The sequence below is a fragment of the Phalaenopsis equestris genome, unplaced genomic scaffold (assembly GCF_001263595.1).
Source record: "Phalaenopsis equestris unplaced genomic scaffold, ASM126359v1 Scaffold000251, whole genome shotgun sequence".
Lineage (NCBI taxonomy): Eukaryota > Viridiplantae > Streptophyta > Magnoliopsida > Asparagales > Orchidaceae > Phalaenopsis > Phalaenopsis equestris.
In genome coordinates this window covers 1,972,706-1,995,808 of record NW_018164693.1, presented here as the reverse complement: position 1 = coordinate 1,995,808, position 23,103 = coordinate 1,972,706, and the positions used below count along the sequence as shown (strand labels likewise).

The 23,103-nt window shown below is 35.0% G+C and overlaps 1 protein-coding gene across 3 annotated transcripts in view; it reads left to right on the top strand.

The window, feature by feature from the left end:
• Positions 1 to 23,103, top strand: part of LOC110024304 (membrin-11-like) — a 34,028-nt gene that overhangs the window by 4,634 nt on the left and 6,291 nt on the right. For all 3 annotated transcript variants that reach the window (XM_020724191.1, XM_020724192.1, XM_020724190.1), the window contains exons 2-3: positions 2,185 to 2,305; positions 2,419 to 2,568. In XM_020724191.1, coding sequence (XP_020579850.1) covers positions 2,185 to 2,305; positions 2,419 to 2,568 — 271 coding nt within the window. The remainder of the gene's footprint in view (positions 1 to 2,184; positions 2,306 to 2,418; positions 2,569 to 23,103) is intronic.

Genomic DNA, 23,103 nt, shown 5'->3' with positions numbered 1-23,103 from the left:
CTCTCCAATTTTTTTCTCCCAAATCTCCCTCTCCCCTGCTCATTTCTTGTCTTATCTTTCTTTGTTGCTTGTCTAACCTCTCCTTGTCTATGGATTTTTTTTATCTTTAAGTAAATCAGGGGATAATGCGATCATATATTCTTAAGGGCATAAACAATCAGATATTTTGCATGACTTATTTTTAGACTTAAGAAGTACGAGCTTATCCTTAAAATGCCATACTTTCTTTGCTCTTCTTTAATAGCACAAAACTCACTTATCCACAGAAGAATTAATTTTAAACAATTATGACACATTTGAAGTGCTCTTTTGAATTTATGATTTCTACCATTAGTATGTACAATGGAAGTTTATAATTATCATCTAAATGACTTTATTTATGGTTTACATTTTTTCCTAATATGTTTTTGATTTACATTGGATTTGTTATCTCTTAACTCCATTTTGTTATTTTCCTGTGGACAAATTGCTTCTAAAATAATGAAAAGGGCTAATCTAATGCATGTGTATCATTACATTGTGTGGTATAGTGACAATTTTGATCTATGCGGTATAGTGACAATTTTGATCTATGCAGTATCATCCTTGCATTGTTTCAAAACAGTTGCATATACCATATGATTTTGAATGGATGGCAATTAATCTTATTTTGTCCTTTTCTTCGAGGCAAACTCTTCAAATAATGAAAAGGCTAACTTAGTGCATGTCTCTCACAACAATGTGCAGTCTGGGGAGAGTTTGACGCATGTGGTATTATCCTTGCATTGCCCTTGGAACGATTGCATATGCATGTCCATATGATTTTAAATGGATGGCAATCAAATAGTTCAAATCTCAAATTGGTAGAAATTGCATCCATTATATGAGTATATAAGATTAGTGTTAGAGGTTTATCAAAGAGAAGGGATGTTGGAAGTGTTACATGGAAACAAATTGTCAATAGGATTTGCAAAGAACAAGTTTTACACCAAATGTAGCATTTAATCTAAATGAATGTAAAATGAGGATTCATAAAGCCTACCTTAAGTACTTAGCTAATTGTTACAATACTAATTAATGGAGATGATGAACAATACTAATTAATGAAGATGATGAATATTTAGAATGACAATCATAATGTTCCCAGGGCATTATGATAAATAAGCAAAGGAGTTCCCTTCCACAGCATTAATTGATATCTTCCCAGGGTACTTTATGATGCACAATGTCTAAATTTTGAAAAGGAGTTCCCTTCCTTCTACTAAGAAAAGAAGTTCCAATAAATATAATTTATGAATGGGCTTAATCATTTCTTTAATGTGCAACTTTATTAGTCACTTGCGAAATGGCCATTTTCTCATATATCTTTTCAATTTTTTTCTTACTTTTGTTTTTCTTGTCACGTTGAGCATTTTGGCACTGCAGTTTAACATGTTTTATAAATATGTTTTTATGAAGTTAGTTGTACTTTATTTAGTGTCTTCGCCATTTAGCTTTCATCAAAGGTCCTTTTTTATTTTAAATATTTGACGTTATTTTTGAAAGATGGTGCCATATCGAGCCAACTTCATGGCTTTAAGCTTCATCTCTCAGGATTTTATAATTGTCCATGACGCCATCATTTGTTGTACTTAATTACTAAGTTCGATGATAGGATCAAATTAATGATGTTATTCTACTTTGTTGATAACATCTCACTGAGCAGTCATACATGGATTATGGTAATGGATGAGGAAAAAATAAATGATAAATGGAGAATGCATGAAGGAATTATTTTAGCATTCATAAATGGGTAACACTGATAATGCCAACTTTTATAACAAACTTTAGTCAAATGGTGTATGAAAATTTTTACTTAACTTTGTCCTACTCGGCTTTACTTTCAATCATTAATTGTAACATTATTTGCATTATTGAGCCAGAATCTTTAACCCGATAAATAAGCAAATGAAAATTAATCAGCAAAAATATAAAATGAAATCACTCCTTTTGCAGCTTCAAAAGGCCAATTTCTGAAGTCGCTTATTAAAAGGATAATTGGGTCCCTTTATAAATTCATATGTTTTAGCTCTCCTTCAAATGATTAGGAAAGAAGCTTCTTTTGAAAATTTCTCTGGTGTACTCCCTCTCAAACATTACTGCATAACTAATATAATTATTGTGAGTCCTCTTTGAAGAACTGTTCAATTTTTCATGCCAATGCAGAAAAGTAGAACATGTAGCAGAAGAGGCGAACTCGCTTAGAGAAAGTTTGGACAAGCATGCACTGAAGCAGCAAAAAAAGATTCAGGAGGCAAAGGAGAGGGCGGACTTATTAGGAAGAGCAGTGAGAAACTTTTTCCAATTTTAAATCACATTTCCTTATCAGGACTATGGCTGAGATATCTTTCATGTCAGATACAGACAAAAATATGTTAATTTTAATGAGTGTATTTGTAGAATGGCGAATCGGAACATTTCCTGAGGATTTTTGATGAAGAAGCTCAAGCAATGCAGTCAGCTCGCAATTCGCACATGATGCTAGATGAAGCATATGCCACTGGAGTAGCTGTCCTTTCAAAATATGCTGAGCAGAGAGATCGCCTAAAGGTGAGCTTTATTGCATGATTTTGTTTTATGCCAAAATTTTGATTGCAGGCTCTATTGTTACTCAAAATCACTCCAGGTTTTTGCATTTTTTCATGAAGTTGATACTGAAATTCTTGATTTCTCCATCAACATTGAGTATTTAATGTATTCTGCATATATTTATTTGAGTTTAAAGAATACGATATAAAGCAAATTTTGTAAGTTTCACAATATGCTGTGAAGAAAATTTGGCCTATTAAATTTGCATTTGAAAGTTTAAAGCAATCTAACTGTAAAAAATAATTATAAAGCAATCTGACTGTAAAAAATAATTACAAATTCCCTAAGGGTTACTTCTACCTAATGCTATACTTGAAATAAAAAAACCTTTCCTGGCCCGATTTTACAGAATTATTTTCATAACTGTTGAAATGTATAATTCTATCTAAAAAACTACTTCATATAGCTGCGCCGATGGAACTTCTCAAAAAAATATAATCTACATTAATTAGCTTTTGAATGAATTTGCAAAATGTGGCATTGCTGCTAAGATTCTGGTAGTGGGTTGCTCTGTACCCTACACAGGGTGGTGAAGTTGAGCAGCTCCAGCATGATGGTTAGTTGCTTTGTTTTGAAATGTGTTGTTGTAGCATTGGACTTGTTGGCTGCGACATACTCAATCCAGGTGCTACTTTGCTGCAACAAGCTCCACTGGAAGCTTCTCTTGGTTTGAAAGGCCCTAGAATAGTATGTTCTGATAGTAATAGGCCTTTCATGAATTTGCATTAACTGAGATTTACTTGATTGTGAGTTTGTCTATTGGAAAGAATCTTTCAAGGGTTTTCTTATGCCACAATTGGCCTAGTTGGGTGGCTGCTGTGGCAACAACAGCCCTTATGTTGCAGGAGGCCACAACAGCTCTTATGCCACAACAGCTCTTATGTTGCAGGGTTTCCTTGGCTCTCATAGGCCCCTCGGTGGGGTTACCCTTGTCATGTCTGTAGCTTATATGAGGATTATTCGCACCTTTTTGAATGATGGATTTGCAAATTAAGTATTCATGAGTTTTAGATGATAATTTAAGAAATGGTACACAATCGAAGGAAGGGGGGCAGAAAGGTGCACAATCCAAGGGAGAGATAGAAGAAGAGTTCAAAACCCTAAGAAGAGGAGGGAGGGAGCCTCGAGCAGCCAAGGAGAGGCTTTTTGTATGTAAGAGATTCTATTTCACTTTTAAGTTATTCTCATAAAATCAAAGGATACTCTTTATATAGAAAGAGGATCCTTAATATGCATCTGAAATGCCTAGGAATAAGCATGAAACATATTTTTAACATGATTAAATGATTTTAGTATGTAATAAACTTATTCACATTGACACATGGAGATTAAAAAAAGAATCATTGGGAAACAATGCTTAATTGGTATGTTATTGAATAAAGATAGGTTTTGTGATTAGCATGAGTGAGATAAATGCTATTGCATGTTACAATAAGTATAAATAGTTGTGGGCGCATTGTGCATTTGTGGATGCTTATGTAGTTGCACAAGTTTGTGGTGATTGTAGTGTTTTAAATTTTGCTTGCACATGTATGAGTGGTCTTCTTGGAGCTATGAGTAGCTCCAGAACTGTTCTTCAAGACAATTTTCTTCAAAAAGTTCACCCCCTCGGTCATGCATAGATTTCTCCTCTTCTCAAAATAGCGAGAAATTTAGTGCTCACACTCTTCTGGATTTTTCCTTAAAATAAAATATTTGTGCTTAAAATTAGAATGCTCAATAACTCTAAAAAGGCATATTCTAATTCATAAAAGTTAAGTCTTAATGATTAATTTATCTTCTTTCTATTGCCATCTTCGTGCACTATGAGAAAAAATTTGGTGATTTCCTTGAAAAAATCACACCATATCGCTTGGAGGGACTTCTTGTTACCTTTCTTGAGCAATGAACACTTCCGCTTGATGTGTTGGGGACTTTTGCACTCCTAGCATAAAATTTCTCATCCTTCCTCTTTTTTTTTGCCTTTAGGAAACCTTCTTGAAACGTATAAGCTTTTCTTTGTGCTCCATAGCCTATTAAATTGCCTAGATACAAGGTCATTTCTTGATCTATCTTGTTCTTCTTTTTTAGAAGAGATGTCATCATTAGATGGAACATTAGAGCTAGTTGTTGGAGTGAGACATTTCTTCGTCATTAAGTTTTTTCCTTCTTTCCTTATCCTCTTCTTTTTCATATTATTTGTCATGAACGAATCTGACAAACCTTCCAAGCCTATTAGCATTGGACTTGGGATCATAATCTATTAGAAGACACCTAAATACCTTTCTCTCATGTTATTCATTAGTGAAAATCTTTGCAAAGAACTAAGTTCATTAATGATGTGAGTAAATCTAGTAAACATTACCTCGATGGATTCTTTTTGGTTGCATCTCCAAGTTTATGAATAAACATGTTTATTTGGACTTATGGATCTGGTTTGTGCTCTCATAAATCACCTTGAGTTTTGTCTTTACCTCTTGAGCTAATTGGGATTTAAACGTGGTTAAAGTCATTGTATGATAAGTTCAATGAATGTATCTAAGGGCTTTAGCATTTAGTTATGCTTCCTATTTTTTTGTTAAATTAAAATTCAGCAAAAGACCCAAGCACCTACTTGCTCTCACCTACCTTTTTTTTGTACTCAGTTGCCACACTTTCCCTCATCTCACTATCAATAAATTGACATATAATTTTTCTAAAAATTGTAATTTAAGCTTTTGAAAAGTGTTTTGTGGTTTGTGGAAAGTTTTTCACCAAGCGTATGCTCAAAATGAGTAGGTTATTCCATGGATCTCTCTAGATGCTTAATCTCATAAAGAAAGTTTAGTTTTGAGACCACTTGGTCCCAATTGGAGGTGAATTGTGTGAAAACATTTTCAATAAAATGCATAAATTGAAGACTATAAATTAAAAATCTTTTCATACCCAAGAATGATTTACAGTTTTACATTAAATGCGTGAGATAAGAGAGGAGAATGTTTAGATTACGAAACCAAACTATTAGACGTGACCCAAATATTTATGATTGTTTGGCTTTTCCAAAAGCTTTTGTCTATTCCCTAAGCTCTCCACTGAACATTGGCCAAAGATTTACAAGCTACAGTACACTACTTCAGCTTAGATAGGAAATGATATCTTTTTTCTCAAGCTTAAGGCTAACCCATCAACCCTTCTAATCGGAACAAAGATAACCTTTATTTTTTCAAGTCTTATGGTCTTTTCCATCAACCTTTTCTCGAAGTCTTAAATGCAACCTACATAAGAAGTTAAACCAATTAAAAGGTAAGATGTCACTTGTAGAAGATACAGAAGAAGCAAGACTAACCCAAGTACTATAATTGGGAGCATTTTGCACAATTATATGCTCCCAAGCCAATCTACTTAGATATCTATATAAATGCAAGAAAACTTTGTTATCTAACTAATACTTTGTGAATATTGGAATAAAAAAACTCAAAATGAACCTTGCTTCCAAAATCTCGATCAACTTATAAAATGTTACTTCAAGGAGGTTTTGAAGATAGAGCTCAAGTGGCTAGATGAGAAACTTAGAACTGTTGATGCTTAAGGAGATAGAGAATGCTATCACAATTATTAGGGAGTGTAAAAGAGTTGTATGGCTAGAATTTATAGATTCTCAAGTGCAACCAAAATATGAGGAGTGGTTGGGAGGTCTTGAATCTATTCATATTATATAGCAAGCATGCATCATTCAACAAGTCACAAATCTTTGCAAATAACATAAATTGGTCATTTGAAAGGGTCCTTATTGATGCAAATCTCAAAGAATCTAGGTCTAGAAAATGTAGTCCTTGAGACATTATAATTACAATTAGTTGTTTTAGTTTCTATAGTTTTTTAGTCATCGAAATTCTTTTCTTACTTTTTTATTCTTGATGTTCTAGGTTCTATCCATTGACTCTTTTATTGGTGATTTTGGGGGATTCTTAGATTTTGTGCATTATATGCATCTAATGGATCTTCATGCGGTTTCATAACTTTTCTATTATACTTGTGATTCATTAGGCTTCTTTGGGTGATGAAATGGTTTGTTAGTCCGGCAATTATCCTTAAATGTAAAACTTCTTTATGCTTTACAATTTCAGTTTTTCACTAAGAAGTACGATTCTCTTAATATGCCTTCGATGGCTCTTCCTAGCATTTAATGCGGTTAGTTCTCAACAGCTTGCTCAAGTGGGATATGTTCTTGATATCAAACATTAATGAGTTTTAAGGGTTATTGGATTGTTTGATTAGTCAAAATGAATTTCTATGAAATTTTATAATTGTAAATATGGGTTTTGCGGTATATTCAAAGCTTCATCAATTGTTCAAAATAATATTCTATTCAGATGCATTATTCCTTTATATGGGAGTTGACTTTTTGACTAATTGAAAAACTGAATGGTTTTAAGAGAGGCTCTCTCCTTGTACAAATGTGAAGTTTTTTTTAAATTTATTTATTGATCTAAATTTCATTGTTTGATTGATTGTGTGATCGATTTTACACAACTCCAATAAACTAGGATATTCAGCAAGCACATCTATTTCAACTTATTATATGGCGTTCTTGGATTTGAAATTTTGAATTATTTCTAGGTGAAGGATAATGAATTATTTTCTGATTTTCTTAAATTTCCTTTTTGTCATCATTAAAGTGATGAATGGTTCTTAAAACTTAATAATTTGTGACCAATGAATTTTTTTTGTTGTTGTGTGATTATGTTGCCTTTTGTAATAGATTTATATTAAAAAGCCTAGATCTTAAGATGCCCACAATATTTTTCATATCAGAGCTTATGTTTACACCATAATATCATCTATACATACGGTATAATAATTTAGTTAACAAAAAAAATTATTTCATTTAAACAAAATTGATTTAACTATAATTCTAGACAATTGAACTATAACTTTCATGAAGTTGAGAGCTAATATTCCTATATTTAATGGGATTTGTATCATACGATATTTTTAAGTTTGTTGAATGACTTCGAAAAATCCCTTAAAACAAAATAGTTTATGATTCTTGAAGAGTTGTGGAACTTGCTTAATTTTTTTGGCTTAGTATTGCTGCTGCTATAAAATTTTTACAGGATTATAAAGGATGATATAGGATGATATTAGAAATAAACCTAGAATGATATTTTCCATTTATTGATTATAGGATAAATTGCATGATCAATTTAAGAAATTTAAGCATGGTGACTCAATTTTTTTGAATATTTTATTAGGTTTACAATTTTATAGAAAAATATTTTTTGCCTACGAACTATTATATTTTATACATGTCATTAAAGGTTTTAGGTAAGAAATTAAATGTGAATTTAGATAATCTCTAAAGTTAATATTTAAGGCTTTGTAGAGAACTTTAAAGTTTGACAAATATTATAACTATCTTAGTATTAGGAATTTTACATCATCACTTACTATTTCTAAAATAAAGTTTCTATCTAAAATTTTTTATACACATAGCAACCAACTATCTGGTGTGATCAATTCTTATCCTATTATAATAACAATATTGCATGAATATTTTTTAAATGATGCATTAGTTGTAGAAAAGTTTTACAGCTCCAATATGCTTCTACATTTTGGTGTTATTGAATTTGAATCTACCCTAGAGCATGAACTAGAGCATAATCATGAATCCAAACCAATTAAGCAAGTATTAAAATTTGAAATTGAAATTGAATTTGAGATCACTTGTAAAATAAATTATCAATTATAAGAGGATACATGAATAAAAAATTGAACAAATAGTATTTGTTGAATTTGCTAAATCAATTAATATAACTTGTGATCAAGGGCGGAGCCAGGAATATTTTTTAATGGGGACAATTTAATATATGTGTGTGTGTGTGTGTGTGTGTGACTGATTATTGATGCTGGATATCAGTCTTATATGATCTAGCATGACGAATGTATATGTATATTTGATGACTCGTGATTTCTCTACACGTGGTACAAATATGCACTTATGTTTAAAGAATAGCAACTGAATAATTCATTAGTCTTCTTTTTTCAAGCTACAATCGAAATGCAAATTGTGTTTGTTGGTGTTTGTCGAAATGCAAATTGTGTTTATTAATTTGGTTACTTAATTTGAACTTTAATTGAACAAGAAAAAATCAATTTTAGCTTGAATTTAATTTGATTACTTAATTTGAACTTTAATTGAACAAGAAAAAATAATTTTCTTATTAATAAAAAAAATATGTTTGTAGAGAATAGGTAATGCAAACAACATGAAATATTCCTTAAAAAAATTAAAAAAAGAAATTTATTCAATTACTTTAAGGCTTCAATTTTTTTCTATCTCTATAATGAAATTATAATAACAATTAAAAGAAAAAATTGAAATAACAACAAAACAAGTGAAATCTTAACTGAAGTGCCATCAACATGTTAATGGCTTCGAGTGCGAGCTCATGTAGAATATTCAAACGCCCAAATTCTTTTAAAACATACTTTTTTATAGAAATTAGAAATGACATGCCTTGATTCAATAATGAAGAGGTTTAATCCTAATAAAAAATAAATTTTCTATTAAAGACCTAAAAAGATGCGTACAAGAAAGTGTTTGACACAGCTCTAGAGACTACCAACTCTATTTTCTTGCAAAGGGGAAGAGAGGATGACTGATAAAAAATAATTTGTTGTGAAGATAAAAGCTTTCTTTGTGATCAGTTCTTTTTCCTCCATTTAACCCTATTATTAGTACAAATAAAACAATATTTTTTTTAGGATTGTTTGATTACTACAATGAGTTCAAAAAATTTATAAAGAAAAAAATTATGTTTCATTCAAAGTGATCGATACCGAAAAAAACTAAGAGAACTAATAATAAGGATTGATTATATCTATCACACGAATAATCTGAAGTAATAAAATTTCTCTTGGAAAAGAATTAATGGAAGAACAAACCAATCGATCAGTGGCTTGATATCTTAATCTGAGTGGCCGGTTGGGAAGGCTTGATCGAACAGATTCTTGGAGCTTGAGTTCATGATAGTAAAATCCTTGTTGCAGCATGTCGCACCTACGCAAAATGTGGATGCTCTTTGCAGGAGGTAAATAGGATTTTATAATACTAATAATAATAATAATAATAATAATAATAATAATAATGTCGACACTAAGAAATTGGGGGAGTTGTCCGTAAGAAGTTGTCGGTCACCGGAATCAAAATCCCGTCGACCGCTTCGGAATGACGCTTTAATTTACATATAAATTTAAGTTTAGAAAAAAATGAAATCAAAGAAATCAAACTGACCTGAAATCAAACTGACCCCATAATCTTCACAGTTTAAATGAAAGGGCGTTCTACCTCAAATCTTGTATCTATCCCGAGGGATAAACACAAGACTTGAGGATGAGACTCGATCAAATAAACTAAGAAATATATGACGTCCGTTTGGTCTGCGAAACCATTTTATTTGCCGACAAATTTCCCTATTTAATACGAAAAATTAAATAGGATTTATTTTAAGCTGGGTTCGGAAAAGCTTCCTATAAGGGCAAACCCCTATAGTTAATTCCATCATAGACAACCGTAGTCATCTAAGAATACTATCGATAAAAATCAGAAAAAATTATATTCAAGGAGGTCAAAAGGATATGACTTTTCAACGAAATCAGACAAAGAGGTGTGCAAAGGGGAATAGTTCAAACTTGGAACATTTATTGTAGAATCCAAAGGAGGAAGAACTAAGGGATGTCACAGATCCGAAGGAGAACCTCGGTGACTTCCCAATCTACCCTATGGTTTGGCTTCAGTTTCGAGGAGAAATTATTCAAGTATTTTATCCTGCTAATTTTATTTAATTAGGGCTTCATATGAAACGATCACACAAACAATTTAGAAGATATGAGAATTTAGGTTGTGACGAACGACGACTTTGGAATTCTAAAACGAGTTAGGGCTTAAATTGCACAGTAGAACTGTACAAATGCCTAAAAGAAAAGTTGAGGATTTCGCACCACACGAACGACCTCGAAATGAATGGTTTAGCTGAGGAAGACATGTTATGCTGTTGAAGATGGCTGTGCTGCCCATCGTGTTAGCTCCAAACTCCTTATCGTGACGAGTTCAATTTTTCTAGGGTGTCAGGTTATGATGGTAAATCAAGCGGCCCTATGGTTGTAGTTCTTTAAACATTTTATAGGGAATATGTTGAAGTCGCACAGTGTATAGTATAACAATAGAGTATGCAGTAAAGAGAACAGTACAACATGCGGTGTAAAAGAAAAGTAAAAAGTAAAACAGGTAGATGATTTGCGAGAAAGTAACATGATGTAAACACAAAGCAAACTTGTATACCTGGGAGATTCACAATTTCTTAGGTGTAATTGATGCAATCAAGTACAAGCAACAAAATTTGAGGAAGCAGACTGAAATGCTTTATATAAACGAAGTAAAGAAACATCACCCAAAAATCTCAAGAAAAATCATCAACTGACTCAACTTGTTTATTTGACAAGGAAAATGCAAGGAAATCGACAAATCGACGAATTGATGAAAATCGCAGAAAACACGGGAAAATCCCAAAAAGAGACCACGAGTGCTTTGTCCAAAAATCCCAAGAAAACATATGAAAAAGTCTGAAAAGAGGGGACCGCAGGCACTCAGGTTGGTGCTAGACTTAACTATATATTAGTACTCGAGGGTCGTCGACAGCTACTCGGTCACCCGGATGTATAAAGCTCGCCACTCAACTAGAAGGGTGTCCTATCGAACCTAACTCAGGAGGGTACTCCTTAGCACAAACAGGTAATCAACAAGTGGACAACCAATATTTAAAATGTATTTAAAATTTATGTTTTTAGCAGGCACATAGGTTTCAAGCATACAAAAGGGGTTGTATCAATTTTATTTATAGCGAAAAATATATTTTTGTTTTAGAAAAAAATTAGTATTTGTTCTTATCAAATTTGTTTTTTTATTAATTTTGAAAAGTAGTTGCCCACGAGTCGATCGCGCTGTCTGGCGTATGGCCACCAACAACCTATTCGGGTCATCTCCCACTAGTCTTATGTCGGTGAATGATACTGCCATCCGATAGCTCACCAGGTTCCTGAATCGAATCATGATAGGTTCCTGAATCGGATCCCGGTGTCGGAGGATGACATATCATTCCGCTCTATCTCCGGTGTGCCTTTGTCATCACCGCCCTAAGTCCCAAATCAAAACCGAACTACTTGCGACATTGCTTGGTGGTTTCACGTATAACAAAAGACTATACGTGGACACTTACGTATCGGACATAAGCATAAAAAAATCGAACCAAGAATCAAGGAAAAAAGGAACAAAAGTGGGGTGAGAGAGAGGAGACACCGATCCACCTAAAACACTGAAAAGACGGAGGATGAATCGACTTTCAAAACTCGTAACGAAAAGACCTGAGAAGGTAGGGCCCAAGGTCCTTGAATCAATTCAGAAGGATTTCATTTTCTCGCTCTATTAGAATTGGATCAACCCAAGGAGGGTGTCATTTCCAAATCCTGTTTCGAACGAGTCGAAACGGGCCTGAACCGACACGACGATCACCCACAAATGATCTCCCCTACATCGGTGTCAATCCTCCAAAAATATCTTCCATGGGCTCAATTTAATTCAACTAAATGTTCTCCTAAATAGGACTTGAAAATCCTCCAAATTCCATGAATTGAACAAAAAAAAAGTGATTGAACAAAAATGAATTGAACAAAAAAAAAGTGACCCGGGGAAGACTGTCATCAACACCTTCAAACTTATGCCAAAATTAAGATTTTTCAACTCCCAAATTACTCAATAGCTTCATATATCAAATAAACATAGAACCTTTCAATAAAGCCACATAAATGCTTACGGCCGGGGTCAATAGAAAAGGGGACAACCACCAAGGCTCTCTGCCAAGGCAGTAAACAGAGCCCAGAAAAAAGAGTAGAGGGTCACGAGTAGGGCCAAAAATGCACAACCAAGCTCCAACTAGCTCGCGGGTAGGAGCCAGAACAAATCAACAAATCAAACCAAACCCAAGCTCATGGATGGCCACAAACGACAAAGAGGAATCCAACACTACACGAACCCACGGGTGAGTGAGGGACAAAGAAGAGACCTCCATCTGCTAAACTCACGGGTAGAGGGCAGAGCCGAAAAACCACAGGGGCAGTGCCCACTGAGCAAGGCTCACGGCCAAAGTAGCAAAAGGAAAACCACCCTAGGTATTGCAAAGTATTGCCTTTGATATACATAAGAGAGTGAATGAACAAGCTTTCATAAATCATCCCAAACCGGCTCTAATTTCCTCAAGCAAGACTCGAGAAATATGCTCAATTTATTTTGAATCATCTCACTCTATTGGTGGATAGTGCAAATATTCTTTTTGAATGACAAACTTGATTTATCGACAACACTCAAGCCACTCAGACTCAACAAGAAGAACCATACCGTCCTAAGCAACCCCTAAATAGGTTTTCGGGTAGGAATAGGAGAAGTACAGGACAGCCACCAAACAAGTCTCTTGAATAAGGGCAGCACAAAACACAAGTCAGGCCCTCGGGTAAGGGCTTAAAACGAGCTAAACTGAGCCCCTAACTAAGGCCAAAGGTCACAACCAGCAAATGGCTAAAACTGAGCCACCACAAACCAAAACCGAGCCCAGCAGGGGCCAAAGCCAAACCAACACATAGTAGGTTATACCAAGCCTTATAGGTTATACCAAGCCTTAAAACTCCAAGATTTGCTCCCAATATATGCTTTGAACAGGGGCAGATAGCATAAAACAAATAAATGCAGGTGAGCTCTCATAGAGACCAAATCAAAACTTTATAGGCTAACAAATGCGGCTTATGACAGTAAATCCAAACCCAACCACCTTTAAGTAAACCGAAAGCCAGCAGGGACCAAAACAAATAAAACCACGCCCCAAACCAATCTTAAATCATTAGGGGATAACCTGCACGTGTATTGGTCTTGAAGTAACCAACAACATATAAATCTCATGCCAAAAATAAGCCTCATGATTAGGCAAAGAACAAGAACTAGACAGGCAAAACCGAGCCCCAATGGAGGTTAGAAACTGAACTATTCAAGGCTAAAACAGGGCCTGAGCATAGATTAAAACCCAAGCTCTAATATAAATTAAATTTCCAGCCACTTCAAGGTAAAACCGAGCCATTTAAAACCAAATAACAACTCACATGCTTTTGAAACATCAAGATATGGAGCCAATATATGTCTCAAAAAGAACAGCGACATGGAAAACACATTCAGGTCACCAACTCAATCACTTCAAGCTTGAAACAGTTTCCAACATATATTTGAGCAAAAGGATGTTTCACGAAGAGATAAACCAAGCTATCAATACAAGTTACAGGGCTTTCGAAATTACAGAAAATTTTCTGATAGCATGCATTTCAGGTCAGGAAAAGCCACAGGGAATCAAAACCGAACTGCACATATATATGAAAAGCAAAACAAGTTTTCCAATACTTCATGCTAAGTAAGAGAGTAAAAAAAAAAAAGAAAGCCTCGTATTGCATCCCAACATGTATTCCAAAGGAGCATATGTTATCTCAAAGCCCATATTCATCACATTTCCAATTGCTTCAAGTAAAAAGAAAAGAGAGAAGCTAATAACATGCCACATTCTCACTATCCTAAGCAAATAACCATGTCCCTCCGCTAAAACATTTCTGTCATTATGTTTTCACATGCTCAAGTAATAAAGATCTCAAAGTATAGGCACAATAATAAACTAGCATGTTGTACCATTCAACAGAGTCATTCTCAGTGGCTCGGCAGAGAGAAAACCGAAATGAAGCAAGGCGTAAAAGGGGAGAGGAAGGTACCTCCTTAAAGCAGAATGTAATACAGGGATTTCAGAAAGAGAATACTCCACCGTCTACCCTCCTCTCCAACAGCAAGAGGAAGCCAACCCAAGCACTAGGAACTAAAGAAGAAAGTGAGAAAGAAATTTGGCAGAGTTTTTCCTCCCTTAGAAATTTTTTTCAGCCCCTTAAAACGCACCAACGAAAGCCTCATATGGACCAAAGAACAGGAGAAGGAATAATTAGGAGATCGTATACGATTTGAAGGATCGAGAGGAGCAGATGCCCCCATACGGGCGTGCGAGAGGCAGAGGATGAAATCCTCGCAGAGGATGAGATACGATAAGGGATGGGTCGCGGGATCGTCCCGCGTGCGCGAGGCAAGCGCTGGAACGAGACTCCAACGGCACGAAGGAGCGGGCCAGGTGGAACTGAGCGAGCCGAAGCTAGGACAGAGGTCCTCGGGGTCGAGACTAAGCAGAGGGGAGGGGGAGATAATGAAATTAGGTTTGGATTTAATATAAGGTATTAATTATAATAATAATAATAATAATAAAATATTGTTTATTATTATAATTAGCACTTAAATGTGTATTTTTCCCCAGACGTGTCGTCGCGGTGAAACGAACGTCCCTTTAGGCAAAATCGATGTTCCGGACGCGTCGGCGCAGTTCTTTTTGTCATCCGGAGTCGTTTAGGCAACCCCGTCGACAATTGAGACAAAAACACGTTGCGTTCTGAATCACGTCAAAAATTTGGCTCGAGCTTAATCAAATAAGACGACGAAGAGCACGATAGTGGTAGATTAACGCGTACAGTCAATTTTAAGACCAACAGTCTCACAGGGACTCTCCTTGAGTTCCTCCACAGTAGCCTTACCTACTAAGTAATAGCGGTCAAAACTACCATGCGAAGCGTCAAGTTGAGCGAAGAAAAGCTTAAAACTTCTAACGGGGAGAGCTTCTTAGCTAGTTTTCTAGGAGTAGTTGACAGAGAAGTCCTACGGCTAGACCCTAGGCTATTAAAAAGGAGAAAAACTACACCTCCGCCAAAAGTGAGGTCAACAAATAGTAATAACAATACTTGTAGCACGGGTTTTAATGGGGCGACCTAGTGGCGGCACGGGTCCGTGCCCCCATTGTAGCTCTGTCCATGCTTGTGACGAATTCTTTAATAAAATTATCTTTGTATATATAAATCAAATTGATATTAATTCAAATTTTTATTCTTTTTTTCCAAATTTATAAAATTATAAATGGAATATTATAGAGAAAGTATAATTGTGAAATATATCAAATAATTTATTAATGGTACTTACTTTAAGTAAACTAAAAGTTAAATTTTCATCTATTTTGTTGTATCCCAAAGATATATAATTCATCACTATTAATCTTTAAGCCATTTGGATTGAAGTTTTTTGAATTTGTATGTCCATATAATAAACAAGTCTCAATCAACCCTAATTTATGTGAAACTTAAATCTATATTTGTTTTGTAAGTTAAACTTTATGGATCCTAATAAATAGACTTTGTTTGGTTTTATGGATTCAAAGTAGAACCTAGGTGGGGGCATGTGCAAAGAAAAAAGAGTGAAGTAATTGAATTGAAATTAGTGTCCATTCTAGATTCCACTCTTTCACCTTTTTCTTTTTCGGTTTGTTGATGTGAAATTGAGTTCTTATTTCTTGTAAGGAGTGAGCAAATTGAACCAATGACTAGATAACTTTTCTCTCACTTTCGAGAAGATTAGGTTGGGAATTGTGATTAAAAATTTATTTTCTTAGATAAATCCAATTGTCTACTAATTACACTAGAATCAAACATGTAATGTGAAATTGTGAAGTGCAATTCATTTTTTTGATAAAGAAGAGTGAAGGAATTGAATTGAAATTTGCTTCCACACAATTGGTTGCGAAGAATTCACATGAAAATTCACCTTTTATTTTTTGGTTTGTTGATATGAAATGGATTTTTTCTTTCTTGTGATTAAGAGGAGTGCAAATAACACCGATAACTTGACAAATTTTTCCCCTCAGTTCCAATAAAATTAGGTAAGGAATTGTTAATTAAAAATTTTATTTTAATACTTAGATAAATCCAATTTTCTACTAGTTACACTAGAATCAAACATCTAATGTGAAATTATGAAGTAAAATTCATTTGATTTCCTTCATTTATCATGTATCCACTAGGAGTTATACGAGTGATTTGCACTAGGAGTTATACGAGTGATTTGAGTTATACGAGTGATTTGTTATAATATTATATTGCATTATCTATTAGTCGTATGCTTAATTTATATGAGAATGTTTGCAAAAGATTTATTTCAGTTATGATAATTATAAGTATATTGCATACGTGAAGTTGAGAAATATTGAATTCAAACAAGGTGTATGACAATAGTTTGCCTAAACTACAAAAGGTTTATTACAGCAACCCTTAACAAACTAATTGCTTAGGATCATATAAAGTCAACAACTAATTGGGATGAATCTTTACATGTAAGAAATCCTATAAATTCTTACTATTTTTTCAATTTTTAATGCATCTGATTTAACTTTATGTGTATCAAATCCTCTCTTGTTCAACCCACTTTAAGATTCACATTCAATACATCTTCTACATAATTTCTAGACAAAAATAGTAATATTATAACAGCATACGAACTGATTATTGATGCTGGATATCAGTCTTATATGATCTAGCATGACGAATGTATATGTATATTTGATGACTCGTGATTTCTCTACACGTGATACAAATATGCACTTATGTTTAAAGAATAGCAACTGAATAATTCATTAGTCTTCTTTTTTCAAGCTACAATCGAAATGCAAATGGTGTTTGTCGAAATGCAAATTGTGTTTATTAATTTGGTTACTTAATTTGAACTTTAATTGAACAAGAAAAAATAATTTTCTTATTAATAAAAAAAATATGTTTGTAGAGAATAGGTAATGCAAACAACATGAAATATTCCTTAAAAAAATTAAAAAAAGAAATTTATTCAATTACTTTAAGGCTTCAATTTTTTTCTATCTCTATAATGGAATTATATTAACAATTAAAAGAAATAATTGAAATAACAACAAAACAAGTGAAATCTTAACTGAAGTGCCATCAACATGTTAATGGCTTCGAGTGCGAGCTCATGTAGAATATTCAAACGCCCAAATTCTTTTAAAACATACTTTTTTATAGAAATTAGAAATGACATGCCTTGATTCAATAATGAAGAGGTTTAATCCTAATAAAAAATAAATTTTCTATTAAAGACCTAAAAAGATGCGTACAAGAAAGTGTTTGACACAGCTCTAGAGACTACCAACTCTATTTTCTTGCAAAGGGGAAGAGAGGATGACTGATAAAAAATAATTTGTTGTGAAGATAAAAGCTTTCTTTGTGATCAGTTCTTTTTCCTCCATTTAACCCTATTATTAGTACAAATAAAACAATATTTTTTTTAGGATTGTTTGATTACTACAATGAGTTCAAAAAATTTATAAAGAAAAAAATTATGTTTCATTCAAAGTGATCAATACCGAAAAAAACTAAGAAAGCTAATAATAACGATTGATTATATCTATCACATGAATAATCTGAAGTAAGAAAATTTCTCTTGGAAAAGAATTAATGGAAGAACAAACCAATCGATCAGTGGCTTGATATCTTAATCTGAGTGGCCGGTTGGGAAGGCTTGATCGAACAGATTCTTGGAGCTTGAGTTCATGATAGTAAAATCCTTGTTGCAGCATGTCGCACCTACGCAAAATGTGGATGCTCTTTGCAGGAGGTAAATAGGATTTTATAATACTAATAATAATAATAATAATAATAATAATAATAATAATGTCGACACTAAGAAATTGGGGGAGTTGTCCGTAAGAAGTTGTCGGTCACCGGAATCAAAATCCCGTCGACCGCTTCGGAATGACGCTTTAATTTACATATAAATTTAAGTTTAGAAAAAAATGAAATCAAACTGACCCCATAATCTTCACAGTTTAAATGAAAGGGCGTTCTACCTCAAATCTTGTATCTATCCCGAGGGATAAACACAAGACTTGAGGATGAGACTCGATCAAATAAACTAAGAAATATATGACGTCCGTTTGGTCTGCGAAACCATTTTATTTGCCGACAAATTTCCCTATTTAATACGAAAAATTAAATAGGATTTATTTTAAGCTGGGTTCGGAAAAGCTTCCTATAAGGGCAAACCCCTATAGTTAATTACATCATAGACAACCGTAGTCATCTAAGAATACTATCGATAAAAATCAGAAAAAATTATATTCAAGGAGGTCAAAAGGATATGACTTTTCAACGAAATCAGACAAAGAGGTGTGCAAAGGGGAATAGTTCAAACTTGGAACATTTGAGTCAAAAGGATATTACTTTTCAACGAAATCGGACAAAGATGTGTGCAAAGTGGAATGGTTCAAACTTAGAACATTTATTGTAGAATCCAAAAGAGGAAGAACTATGGGATGTCATAGATCCGAAGGAGAACCTCGGTGACTTCCCAGTCTACCCTATGATTTGGCTTCAGTTTCGAGGAGAAATTATTCAAGTATTTTATCCTGCTAATTTTATTTAATTAGGGCTTACATTCGTATGAAACGATCACACAAACAGCCTGGAAGATATAAGAATTCAAGTCGTGGCGAACGACAACCTCGGAATCCTAAAACGAGTTAGGGCTTAGATTGACCAGTAGAACTGTACGTACAAATGTCTAAAAGAAAAGTTGAGGATTTCGCACCACGCGAACGTCCTCGAAATCTTATTGATTGTTGTTTAATTATAAGGAATGAATGGTTTAGCTAAGGAAGACATGTTCTGCTGTTGAAGATGGTTATGTTGCCTACTGTGTTAGCTTCAAACTTCTTGTCGTGACGAGTTCAAGTTTTCTAGGGTGTCAGATTATGATGTCAAATCAAACGGCCTTATAGTTGTAGTTCTTTAAACATTTTATAGGGAACATGTTGAAGTTGCACAGTGTATAGTATAACAGTAGAGTATGTAGCACAGAACAAACAGTAGAAACAAACAGTACACAGAACAAACAGTAGAGTATGCAGTAAAGAAAACAGTACAACATGCGGTGTAAAAGAAAAATAAGTAGTAAAACAGGTAGGTGATTTGCGAGAAAGTAATATGCCGTAAACACAAAGCAAACCTGTATACTTGGGAGATTCGCAGTTCCTTAGGTGTAATTGATGCAATCAGGTACAAGCAACAAAATTTGAGGAAGCAGACTGAAATGCTTTATATAAACGAAGTAAAGAAACATCACCCAGAAATCTCGAGAAAAATCGTCAAAAGACTCGCGACAAGGAAAATTCGAGGAAATCGACGAATCAAAGAATTGATGAAAATCGTAGAAAACACGAGAAAATCCTGAAAAGCGACCATGAGTGCTTTGTCAAAAAATCTCAAGAAAACATATGAAAAAGTCTGAAAAGAGGGGACCGCAAACACTCGGGTCGGGGTTAGACTCAACTATATATTAGTACTCGAGGGTCGTCGAAGTCTACTCGGCCACCTGGATGTATAAAGTCTGTCACTCAACTAGAAGGGTGTCCTATCGAACCTAATTCAGGAGAATACCCCTTAGCCCAAACATGTAATTAACAGGTGAACAACCAATGTTTAAAATATATTTAAAATTTATATTTTTAGCAGACACATAAGTTTCAAACATACAAAAGGGGTTGTATCGATTTTATTTGTAGCGAAAAATATATTTTTATTTTAGAAAAAAAGTGTATTTGTTCTTATCAAATTTGTTTTTTTATTAATTTTGAAAAGTAGTTGTCCACGAGTCTCCACGAGGTTGTCCACGAGTCGATCGCGCTGTCGGGCGTAGGGCCACCAACAACCTATTCGGGTCAACTCCTGCTAGTTTTATGTCGATGAATGATACTGTCATCCTACAGCTCACCAGGTTCCTGAATCGGATCCCAATGTCGTAGGATGACATATCATTCAACTCTATCTTCGGTGTGTCTTTGTCATCACCGCCCTAAGCCCCAAAACAAAACTGAACTACCTGTGACCTTGTTTGATGGTTTCACGTATAGCAAAAGACTATACGTTGACACTTATGTATCGGACAAGCATCAAAAAATCGAACCAAGAAGCAAGGAAAAAAGGAACAAAAGTGGGGTGAGAGAGAGAAGACACCGATTCACCTAAAACACCGAAAAGACGGAGGATGAATCGACTTTCAAAACTTGTAACGAAAAGACCTGAGAAGGTAGGGCCCAAGGTCCTTGAATCAATCCATAAGGATTTCATTTTCTCACTCTATTAGAATTGGATCAACCCAAGGAGGGTGTCCTTTCCAAATCCTGTTTCGAACGAGTTGAAACGGGCCTGAACCGACACGACGATCACCCACAAATGACCTCCCCTACATCGGTGTCAATCCTCCAAAAATATCTTCCATGGGCTCAATTTAATTCAACCAAATGTTCTCCCAAATATGACTTGAAAATCCTCCAAATTCCATGAATTGAACAAAAGAAAAGTGACCCGGGGAAGACTACCATCAACACCTCCAAACTTATGCCAAAATTAAGATTTTTCAACTCAAATTACTTAATAGGTTCATATATCAAATAAACGTAGAACCTTTCAATAAAGCCACATAAATGCTCACGGCTGGGGTCAATAGAAAAGGGGACAACCACCAAGGCTCTCGGCCAAGGCAGTAAACAGGGCCCAGAAAAAAGAGTAGAGGGTCACGGGTAAGGCCAAAATCGCACAACCAAGCTCCAACTAGCTCGCGAGTAGGAGCCAGAACAAATCAAACCAAACCCCATAAATTACTTAATAGGTTCATATATCAAATAAACGTAGAACCTTTCAATAAAGCCACATAAATGCTCACGGCTGGGGTCAATAGAAAAGGGGACAACCACCAAGGCTCTCGGCCAAGGCAGGGCCAAGGCAGTAAACAGGGCTAGAGGGTCACGGGTAAGGCCAAAATCGCACAACCAAGCTCCAACTAGCTCGCGAGTAGGAGCCAGAACAAATCAAACCAAACCCCATATAAGAAGCTCATGGCCACAAACGACAAAGAGGAATCCAACACTACACGAACCCACGGGTGAGGGACAAAGAAGAAGAAGACCTCCATCTGCTAAACTCACGGGTAGAGGGCAGAGCCGAAAAACCACAGGGGCAGTGCCCACCGAGCAAGGCTCATGGCCAAAGTAGCAAAAAGAAATCCACCCTAGGTATTGCAAAGTATTGCCTTTGATATACATAAAGTATTGCCTTTGATATACATAAGAGAGTGAATGGACAAGCTTTCATAAATCATCCAAAACCGGCTCTAATTTCCTCAAGCAAGACTCAAGAAATATGCTCAATTTATTTTGAATCACCTCACTTTATTGGTGGATAGTGCAAATATTCTTTTTGAATGACAAACTTGATTTATCGACAACACTCAAGCCACTCAGACTCAACAAGAAGAGCCAAGTCCTAGGCAACCCCTCAATAGGCTCACGGGTAGGAATAGGAGAAGTACAGGACAACCACCCAACACCAACAAGACCACCCAACAAGTCTCTTGAATAAGGACAGCATAAAACACAAGCCAGGCCCTCGGGCAAGGGCTTAAAACAAGCCAAACTGAGCGCCCAACTAAGGCCAAAGGTCACAACCAACAAATGGCTAAAACCGAGCCCCCACAAACCAAAACCGAGCCCAACAGGGGCCAAAGCCAAACCAATACAGAGTAGGTTATACCAAGCCTTAAAACTCCAACATTTGCACCCAATATATGCTTTGAACAGGGGCAGATAGCATAAAACAAATAAATGCAAGTGAGCCCTCATAGAGACCAAATCAAAACTTTATAGGCTAACAAATGCGGCTTATGACAGTAAATCCAAACCCAACCACCATGAAGTAAACCGAAAGCCAGCAGGGACCAAAACAAATAAAACCACGCCCCAAACCAACCTTAAATCATTAGGGGATAACCTGCATGTGTATTGGTCTTGAAGTAACCAACAACATATAGATCCCACGCCAAAAAATAAGCCTCATGATTAGGCAAAGAGCAAGAACTAGATCAGGCAAAACCGAGCCCTAATGGAGGCTAGAAACCGAACCATTTAAGGCTAAAACAGGGCCCGAGCATAGATTAAAACCCAAGCTCTAATATAAATTAAATTTCCAGCCACTTCAAGGTAAAACCGAGCCATTTAAAACCAAATAACAACTCACATGCTTTTGAAACATCAAGATATGGAGCCAATATATGTCTCAAAAAGAACAGCGACATGGAAAACACATTCAGGTCACCAACTCAATCACTTCAAGCTTGAAACAGTTTCCAACATATATTTGAGATAGATTTGAGCAAAAGGATGCTTCACGAAGAGATAAACCAAGATATCAAAACAAGTTACATGGCTTTCGAAATTACAGAAAATTTTCTGATAGCATGCATTTCAGGTCAGGAAAAGCCACAGGGAATCAAAACCGAACTGCACATATATATGAAAAGCAAAACAAGTTTTCCAATACTTCATGCTAAGTAAGAGAGTAAAAAAAAAAAAGAAAGCCTCGTATTGCATCCCAACATGTATTCCAAAGGAGCATATGTTATCTCAAAGCCCATATTCATCACATTTCCAATTGCTTCAAGTAAAAAGAAAAGAGAGAAGCTAATAACATGCC